This window comes from Sycon ciliatum, chromosome 13 (genome assembly GCF_964019385.1).
Source record: "Sycon ciliatum chromosome 13, ocSycCili1.1, whole genome shotgun sequence".
NCBI classification, from domain to species: domain Eukaryota; kingdom Metazoa; phylum Porifera; class Calcarea; order Leucosolenida; family Sycettidae; genus Sycon; species Sycon ciliatum.
Window position 1 is genome coordinate 24,212,576 of NC_088655.1, and position 10,000 is coordinate 24,222,575.

Here is a 10,000-nt window from a genome sequence, read left to right on the forward strand (position 1 = left end):
GTGTACGTGTGTGTCTACGTGCTTGCATGTACACGTGTGTGTGTGTACGTGCTTGCATGTACACGTGTGTGTGTGTGTTTGTGTTTGTGTATGTGTGTGCGTGTGTTTTCGTTTATGTGTGTGAATCTGTTTGTGCGTATAATTATGTGTGTTCGTATGTATGTATGTGTGTGTGCATGTGCGTGTGTGCATGTGCGTGTGTGCATGTGCGTGTGTGCAAGTGTGTGTGTGTGCATGTGCATCTGTCTGTGCGTGTGCACACTAATGTTCCCGTTTACAGCGGTCTGCAATCCACCGTGTTTGACGGGAATGGTCTGCACGTCCCCAGACGTGTGTGTCTGCAGAGACAACTCAACATGTGCAGCCCGTGAGTCATACCAAGGCACTGGTCATAGTTATACCAATATCCTAGCCCTGGTGTTACCGAGACCCTAGCCCTAGTGATACCAAGGTCCTATTCCGAGACCTAGGTCTTAATGTTACCGAGACCCTAGCATTTTAGGCGATTCAGACTACGGCCATAATCAGGTCTGAACTTGAGTTTCCATGGTGATGCAGTCGTGTTTCAAATGATTCTTCACAATCACTGATCAAACACGTCTGTATAGTAGAAACGTGGTCACAGTTGGCCGTAGTCTGGATCGCCTATTAGTGTTACCGAGACCCTAGACTCATACCAATACCCTGGCGTTAGTGATACTGAGACCTTGGCGTTAGTGATGCTGAGACCCTGGCGTTAGTGATACTGAGACCTTGGCGTTAGTGATACTGAGACCCTGGCGTTAGTGATGCTGAGACCCTGGCGTTAGTGATACTGAGACCCTGGCGTTAGTGATACTGAGACCCTGGCGTTAGTGATGCTGAGACCCTGGCGTTAGTGATACTGAGACCTTGGCGTTAGTGATACTGAGACCCTGGCGTTAGTGATGCTGAGACCCTGGCGTTAGTGATACTGAGACCCTGGCGTTCGTGATACTTAGACCCTGGCGTTAGTGATACTGAGACCTTGGCGTTAGTGATACCGAGACCCTATCCTACTGATAGCATGGCCCTGGCCATGGTGATAGCAAGGCCCTATCCTTGGTGATAACGATGCCTAGCCTTAGTGACAGTTAGCATAGACCTCGGTCCTACCGGTAGGACCTACGGGTAGGACCATCATTCACAGACATGCTGCAGGGCCTCTGTTCTAACAAAGTTACATGGACCTGAAACTTGACCCTAAACTGTTGCTAAGGGGCTACTGAAGAAGTCCACAAACTTTCGACGTGATCGCACAAGGCATACTACGAAATTCCATGGCAACAGTCGATGATAACCATGGAAACGGAGTATGGAATTGTTCTGGCTGTCCAACCGTCCTGCTTTGAGCAGGTCAGTCCTGCATTCCGCTGCAATGGAAGGCTAAGAAACATTAGGTCCTCACCACGATCGATGTGCCATGGTCAAAAATTCACTTTGGACAGAGTTGCTAGCGCTCCGACAGGAACATGTGCGGCCATTTTGACTATTGATAAAATCGCACATATACATACGCAATGCACTGGACATAGTCTTGCATTTTGCACCATTACTTTGCCCTACAAAGACTTCATCTTGACAATTGTTTCAAAACAATTGTTTCAAAAAAAATTCTCAACCAAAAGCACTTTTTGCAGCGCAATTTCTTGGGTCCTACCGGTGGGACAGCGTGCAAGCTATGAAATTTAGTAATACCAACACCCTTGTATACTTAATGTGTGATATCTTTTCTGGGAACTCCCCCCCCCCCTCCCCCCCCCCCCCCCCGCTTTCCGGGCACCCCTCCCCTACACCTCTACTGATTCAGTACCCAAATACGTGTAATGCCTGCAGCTTTGAGTTTGGGTCGACGCGCTTCGTGAATTTGGTCGTGTTCAATCCATCCTCCGTTCACTCTGTCTGTCTGTTGCTGGGGTGCCAAGGATCATCATTGGGGCGGTGGCGTTTCTACGAATGTGAAAAACTCGGCCTCCAGCCAAATCGTGAATTATAACTCGAATTTAATCATACTGGTCCTTTCTTCTTTCTGAATTAATTGAACCGTGAATTATTTTTGGCTTTTTGTTTATTTAGGATGCTTACGTGCCATAGGACTTCGTCAGAATGATCGAGCGACGTCATTTCGCCTGCCCGTGCTGCACAGCCGTACGGGCGAGCCATGCAGCACTGTTGTCATGGCGCCGACGGGGCGTCGCGTTGCCATGGAAATCCGGTTCAACACGGCGTTCCGGGCCGGCGTCTACTCACTGGCAGACATCTGTACGCAGGTCAGTAGTGCTGTGGCTACTGCATAACTCTAGAAAAAAGTAAAGTTCGCATGCATTCACGCAATAGGGCTTGAAAGTGATTACGTCAAAAACGGCCAGGGAGTAGTAAGTTCACATGAGATTTCTATTTCGGATCCACTAAGGCGTGACTTTGCTATTGCCTCAGTGTGTGGGTGCATAGCAACCCACTCATGTCGTATGCAGGTGTAACTTTGTTTTCGCCACCAGTTGTCACCCCACCCCTATTAGCCAACCCAGTCAGTTTCACAGGCTGTACTTATCACCAAGAGTAGATAAACAAGAGTGTGCAACTCCGGATCTCTCCTGCACAATCTCCAGATTGTACAATCTCCAGATTGTGCAGCCGGCCCACGGCGGAAATGTTTGTTGACGTCACCTTTTTTCAGAAAAACGCGCTTCTTGCCGCAGAGCAGTGTGAGAGCAGGTGCTGGGCACCGACCTTGTAATGTAAAGCCCGGCCAAGAACACGAGGCAAAACTTTCCGAAAGACTAGCAGCGCGTGGGTCGTCGAAAAGATTACATCAACAAAAAAATCCGCCGTGGGCCAACCCATCCGCGCGGATCCGGGAGTTGCACACTCTTGTTTATCTTCTCTTGTCATCACCTTGCTGTGAGTAAGACAGCTTGAAATTTGTTTGGATTCATACAAAAACAGGATCCAAGTGGATCCAGTTTTTGAATTTTGAAATTGTTGCTTTGCCTTGACGTAGCACTTTCAAGCCCCCTATCAACGCATCCAGTCCAGAAGACACTTCATATCAGAATATCAAACGTTTTCGTTCCCTTCTCTTCAGGATTATACAGGGAATGGCGAAAATGAAAAATGACCACAACTTATACCGTAAATGAGCTGAGATACAACACCCGTGACAAGGTAGAAATACTATCGTACAACTCGATATTTCAGTATAAATTTAATTTCAGGAACACTAATCGTGTGGGCTACAGTGAGGGCTGCGTCCCAACCGCCTGCGTGGATTCGCAGGAAGTGTGAGTTTCGAAGCCTGAAGAAAATGTTGAACGGTCTCTGCTGGGATGACTATCTATCTTCTCGGTAGGCTGCTCTAGTGCTGCTATCACGCATTGCCCGCTTTTTTTGTAGTTTGAGCACTCTGGCACTGGAGCGACGAGCTATCTTAATGTCTGTGGTTCCTCCTTTGTACCATGGCTGGTAGCTCAGCCTATTTAGCTCGTAGCTGTACTGATGAGGCCTTTATGGCCGAAACAGCTTGCTGTCTACAGCATTTCGTACCTATCTATCTATCTATCTATCTATCCATCCATCCATCCATCCATCCATCCATCCATCCATCCATCCATCCATCCATCTATCTATCTATATCTCTCAATCTGCGGACAGAACTGTTTCGTCCTTTGTGGACTCGTCAGCGCAGCACAGAGGAAATGAGGCCGAACCTGATAGCAATGGAAATAAAAATTTCCAATCAGGCCATCTATATCTCTCTATATCTCTCTGCCTCTTTCTATTGCGCTGATGTGTTGCGATCGTTGCACAGATGGATCACATTGTGCAGTTGCGACTAGGCAAGCTCGATAACAGCAGTCAAATATCCCTGTGCCCCGCATCACTAGCTCAGCTAGAAGCCGATCCTGTTCGCCGCGTCTTGTCGGAAGACAACACCTTGCAGATATTGCACTGGCTGAGGGACCGGCATGAGCGACAACTTTTGATGTTTCGTGCGTTCTCAGTCGGTGAGTTTGCCATTCTTGGCGTTCCTTGGGCTTTCCTGAGGGCGTGTAGACCAAACTACTCCACCTTCTCCTGTCTTTGCTGGTTGTATACTAGTAAGTTGGATTGGTTTCACGTTCGTCTTCTGTGGTTCCCTTGAGAGGAACAGTATGGGACGAACAAGACCTGTTTGTTTGTGTGTTTGCGTGTTTGTGGGTGCGTGCATGTGCATGTGTGCGTGTGCATGTGCGTGCATGCATACGTGTGTGCATACTTTCACATGCGCGCGCACGCACGTGTGTGTGTGCACGCGCTGTGTTCTGTACGATGTGTGCAACTGCAGACTCTGCTTGCACAAACACATGTGGGTCTGATCAGGCATGGTGGCAAAGGTGAGAGTGAGCGGCTTGCTTCAAAGTTCAAACAAATACATAGATTCTTGGCTGGAGGGGATCAAACTAGCACACCATGCACAGAAGCCATAACGTTTTTACTAGGCCCGGCGGAACAGGTCCGGCAAGAGTACATAACCCCCCAGAGTGTGCAACGCCTGATCCGGCTTTGCGTAGGGTCTTGGTCGAGCGTAATCGGATCTTTGCGTCATCATACCGTACACATCTGAGGGGAACCCGGAGAGTCGCGGGTACTCTCTGATCAAAAACAACGGTGCCCTGCCTCGAGACCGGCCTTGCGCTGGTGTGGAGTGTACGCATGACATCAGAGGATCCGATTACGCTCGACCAAGACCATATGCAGAGCTGGATCAGGCGTTGCACACGCTGGGGAGTTATGTACTCTTGGTCCGGTTGACCAACGTTTAGACCACCGACACGTGAGGTGGTAGTGTTCACCCGCCATAGCATGTGCAATGCTTGAAGGGCTAGTGCATGGGCAGAACAATCCTAAACTGCGTCGGCCGCCGGTCCTACTTTACTAGGCCTTTCGTATTATTACTATTCAATTAGAATTATAATGGTGACTTGAGCCACAGCAAAAAAAATACCCTCAGTTCCTATGCTATTCACTGACGAGTGGAACGCGAAAATCGATTTTGAATAATAAAGTCTTCAAATTTCTTTAAAATTCCCTCATTAATGAAACCCGTTGTTGTCTGGCCATATCTGCAGCAATTATAATTATTCCTTATTGCACTTATAAAAAAATTCACCGTTCGCGTTACGCTCAGCTGGAGGCCGAGTTTTCCGCATCCGTAGGAACACCACCGCCCTCTGTGGATCAAGGCGAAAATGCGGCTCCTAGCGGTGGAAGGTGAGTAGATCAGACCCATCATAAAGTGGTCCAAGACCGAAAATCCCATCCGAAGCCCCAGCAAGCAAGCAAGCAAGCAAGCAAATGCGTCCATGCCTGTCGGCGCCCCCTTTTCATGCTGAGTATCCACTACGGCAATTCAGTACTGTCGGGTGTCGAAGAACTGAGGGGTCAGACTCCTAAGTTAGCATAGACCGTTCTTTTTTCAAGCACAGTAAACCTGTAACTAAAGACCACAGTGACTAGCGACCAGCCTGGTACTACAGACCTCTTCGCCGGGCACGGACGGTCTCACATTCATATATGGTTGTGCGGTGCAAACCTCTAACTAAGGACCGCCGCTGCCACTAAAGACCTGATTCTCTGGCCCCGAGGGGTGGTCGTTAGTTACGGGTTTTCATGTATTATACTCTATGCACGGTTGAGTCACCGTGTGTGTATATCGCTGGGCTGTGCTTGGTGAAATTCTAGCCCGTTTTCAGGCCCGGCGGAACCGGTCCGCTTGGTCAGGTCATGGCCCTGTTGCCCAACAACATGTGTTTACTGCTGAGGGGGACATGTGTACTACCCATCATAAACACAGAAACAGGAGCAATGTTTTCTTGCAGCATGTCCACATTACCTGCTGCAAGACTTGAGCTCGTCTAGAGCTGAGTGGCGGGCAAAATATCCCATGGATGTTGATGGCACCATGATCGCCGTCCTGGCTGTTGATTCTACTTCCCAGTCACCATGGTCACGTCATCATAAACTCCACAAAGTATGGAAGGCTGCATGGCCGGACCAATCCAAAACTGCTTCACCTGGTCCTGCGTTTCGTTCATGGACACTACGTTCTTCGGTAACTGACAGTACTGGAGTTGAGATGTCGTCACTGTCCCTGCGCAGTGAGCGGACCCAGTGAGAGGCGTCACGTGTGTTCCCCTCGCGCATGAATTTATCCAGCAGCGTGGAACAGACCAGCCATTCAGCATTTTAAAAGTCAGCGTATTCTCGTCGTATCAAATTTCGTATTTTACGTGCCTGCTCGGACTTGGTGTGCGCGTGCGCGCGCGCGTGTGTGTGTGTGTGTGTGTGTGTGTGTGTGTGTGTGCGTGTGTGTGCGAGTGCGTGTGTGCGAGTGCGTGTGTGTATGTGTGTGTGTGTGTGTGTGTGTGTGTGTGTGTGTGTGTGTGTGTGTAAAATAGGGATTCACTGGCCAGAAAAGTCACTTAAAACAGCTGTGTGGTGGATACCAGGCTAAAAACAGTGGCAGTCAATTCATCAGGCTTGCAAGCTGTTGAATGGTGTAATCCCAGCACAAGTTGCTATGTCTAACATAGCTGTTCGCTATCATCGCTTCCGTGATGGGCATGTCTGAGGTCTGACGTGTGTGTGTGTGTGTGTATGTGTGTGTGTGTGTGTGTGCATGTGTGTGTGTACGCATGTTTGCGTGTGCGGGCGTGTACATGTGTGTGTGTTTGCATGTGTGTGTGTAACGACGTGAATGCATGCGTGCGTGCGGGCGTGTATATGTATGTGTGTTTGCATGTGTGTGCGTAACGGCGTGAATGCATGGGTGCATGCGTATGTTACGTGCGTACACGCGACCACGTTTGTCTGTTTATCTGCTATGCGTGCGTTCTTCCACCCTGTATGTGTCCGTTTCCATCTCACCATCACAGGTGCTGCTTCGCGTACTCCGTGTCCGTGCCCGGCAAGATTGTGCCTCTGCCTGATGCCACACTGTACCCCAGGGTTAAATTTCTCTACAATCTACCGCACGTGTTCGGCCGCAGCCCTCGTGTTCATGTGATTGTTAACTGCACTGTCAAAAGTCTCACGAGGCATGCCACGAGGCACGTCGGTGTTCGCAGGTACTGCTCTATACCTTTGAAAAATGTATCCTCGCTAGCCGGCCCCGTTGGTGTCTTCAATGCAGTAAGTTTCCTCATTGATCTTTTTTTTCATTCAAATGTTTGGAATCAGTTGCTTGCGGCATGTGTTTTCAATGTTTGTCTCTGTCTCTCTCGCTGTCTCTCTGTCTCTGTCGCTGTCTCTCTGTCTCTCTATCTCTCTGTCTCTCTGTCTCTCTCTCACTCCCTCACTCTCTCTCTCTCTCACTCTCTCTCTCTCTCTCTCTCTCTCTCTCTCTCTCTCTCTCTCTCTCAAATATTTGTACTGCGTAGACAGGCTCTGGTGATCTCCGAGTTGGTAGCTATATAGCCATAGTGACTATGACGTCGTCGGGCAACACTGGACATCACTCTATTCGAGAGACACTACCGTTCTCCATGGTGCGGCCACCACCAGCACTGACGACAGTGACCTCGTTCAAGCCCTATTTGGAATGCATGGTCGACACATCACCATGTGGTTAGCTTATTTTTTGATTCAATTTTTCTATGATCACAGCTCACAGGCAAAGACAGAGAAAATGCATATTGGGAGCATAGTGCGTGTGATGGGTTGTTGCCCTCAGCCGACCTAAGGTCTCGGCATCATGGGGGCATCAAACGCACCAAGAAAGAGAAGAGATGGATAATGTGTGTTAACGTTTGACTTGTTTGGCTGTTCCGTGTGATATTGTATTCACAGAGGAGCAGACTCTCGACAACGCGCTTGTATCAATGCTTGTCACTGTACCCCCTTGTATACTCGCTCACCGGCCTTTCATGATCAACATCAGTTTGAGGTGAGGCACGTCACACGTCCTATACAACGCCGTGCTGCTAAATGCTTGCAAAAGTGCTCGATATCGTGAGGGCAGAGCCAAATTACAAAGGTTTGCAATGGAAACAGGCTTAATTTTAACACTTTCCCATTGCCAGCGTGTATCAAACTTCATAATTTAAAGGGGAAGTATACCCTAAAATCAAATTTCCACCAGTTGTAGTCTTCGGGGTGCTGAGTCGAATGGTCTTGGTCCGAGGAAGCTGCGACGCTCCCTTCCTACTTGAATCCCAATCGAACTCGCGCACTTCCACCGAAACTGGGTGACTGCGCCCTACTAGATGGGGATTTGTATGCAAAATGTCACTAAAAGCGCCATTTCGTTCTTATAAAAGCACGGATGACCGCGATTGGCCCATATGTTGTAGTCTTTTGGACGCTGAGTCGACTGGTTTTGGTCCGAAAAGGCTGCGATGCAGCGTTCCTCCTTTATTCCCAATCGAACATGGTTGAAGAAGCGGTCACGTGGTCCTGGTTGCCCAAATCACCTGGTCACCGCGCCAGCAGGCGACAACTTTCACACCAAGGTTCAACTCGAGTGACAGGACTGCACCCAAAAAAGGTCAAACAGGCTAGTAAGTAGTTGTACCCTGCAGGCACGGTGACCAGGTGACTGGTGTACGCAGGAGCACGTGACCGCTTCTTCAACCATGTTCGATTGGGAATAAAGGAGGAACGCTGCATCGCAGCCTTTTCGGACCAAAACCAGTCGACTCAGCGTCCAAAAGACTACAACATATGGGCCAATCGCGGTCATCCGTGCTTTTATAAGAACGAAATGGCGCTTTTAGTGACATTTTGCATACAAATCCCCATCTAGTAGGGCGCAGTCACCCAGTTTCGGTGGAAGTGCGCGAGTTCGATTGGGATTCAAGTAGGAAGGGAGCGTCTCAGCTTCCTCGGATCAAGACCATTCGACTCAGCACCCCGAAGACTACAACTGGTGAAAATTTGATTTCAGGGTATACTTCCCCTTTAATAGTTAGATATGTGGTCTTTAACGACTGCTACGATGCCATCTTCAAAAATAGTCAATAATGGGGGAGGGGGGGGGGGGGGTCAATGGAGACTCATCTTCCAGGCAGCGATAGTGAACGAATTCAAGCTTCCTGTCTACTCTCACCATTACCAATTGCATTGCTGAAACGAATCACTTCATAAAAAAATTAAAAAATTTCACGGTTCGCGAATCACTTCATACTCTAGATGAGAATGGCACGGGAAATCACCAACTCAATCATTGCTGCAAGAGCACTGGTTGACATCCAGTGAGGCGTTATCGCATATGGCCAAGCGCGGTCCAGAACTATTTGATTTGTCTTCTGATTCCGTGCCGCGTTATGCAATCTTGTCTGTTCTTCTGCCGTTATTCAGCACGTGGTGGCGGGAACCGCTAGCTGGAGACTTAACAGTACGGTGGAATATCACCGGCTTTGTATCCAGCGACAGAGTGATTTCTTACGGGCAGATGCAGCACCACTTTGATGGCGTAAGTCCAGGCCCGGATCTACAACTGTCATCGCGAAACATTGGTACAATATCCAGATACAGAGAATATCAAGAAGATCAGAAAGCATTCACAGCCTGGGAGAGTGTGAACTGTCAAGTGTTCCTACAGGTTGCTTAATGCAGCTCAGCACAACAAATGCATTTGCAAGACTCTACACCCCTGTTGTAAAGAGCCCCCTCAAACTCCTCACCCCCCCCCCCACACACACACACGCCCACACATGCACCCTAACAACGATCCCTAATCCCAAGAGCTGAATTGGAATATTGCCCGCTAAAGCCAAGTGATGTTGATTCATGATGAAACATCCAGATATAACAAACGAACGGAAGAAAGTGTTCAGTCTTCAAAGTTCTTGTGATGGTAGCAGGAATAGAAGAGAAGATTTTGCCCAATAAGCAACGTTTCATCGAGGCAAGACTTGCTTGGGGGATATATGCATTATTGAAATATGCCAGTATCTGGTTATACGATCATCTCTTGCTCTCTCTCTCTCCCTCTCTCTCTCTC

General features: G+C 48.7%; 1 protein-coding gene across 1 annotated transcript in view; it reads left to right on the forward strand.

Annotated features, from left to right (window-relative positions):
- Positions 1-10,000, forward strand: part of LOC135829961 (uncharacterized) — a 57,147-nt gene that overhangs the window by 28,130 nt on the left and 19,017 nt on the right. The window contains exons 13-20 of the mRNA XM_065342354.1: positions 281-367; positions 2,095-2,288; positions 3,827-4,022; positions 4,343-4,391; positions 6,933-7,188; positions 7,437-7,623; positions 7,846-7,942; positions 9,355-9,469. Of these exons, the coding sequence (XP_065198426.1) occupies positions 281-367; positions 2,095-2,288; positions 3,827-4,022; positions 4,343-4,391; positions 6,933-7,188; positions 7,437-7,623; positions 7,846-7,942; positions 9,355-9,469 (1,181 nt within the window). The remainder of the gene's footprint in view (positions 1-280; positions 368-2,094; positions 2,289-3,826; positions 4,023-4,342; positions 4,392-6,932; positions 7,189-7,436; positions 7,624-7,845; positions 7,943-9,354; positions 9,470-10,000) is intronic.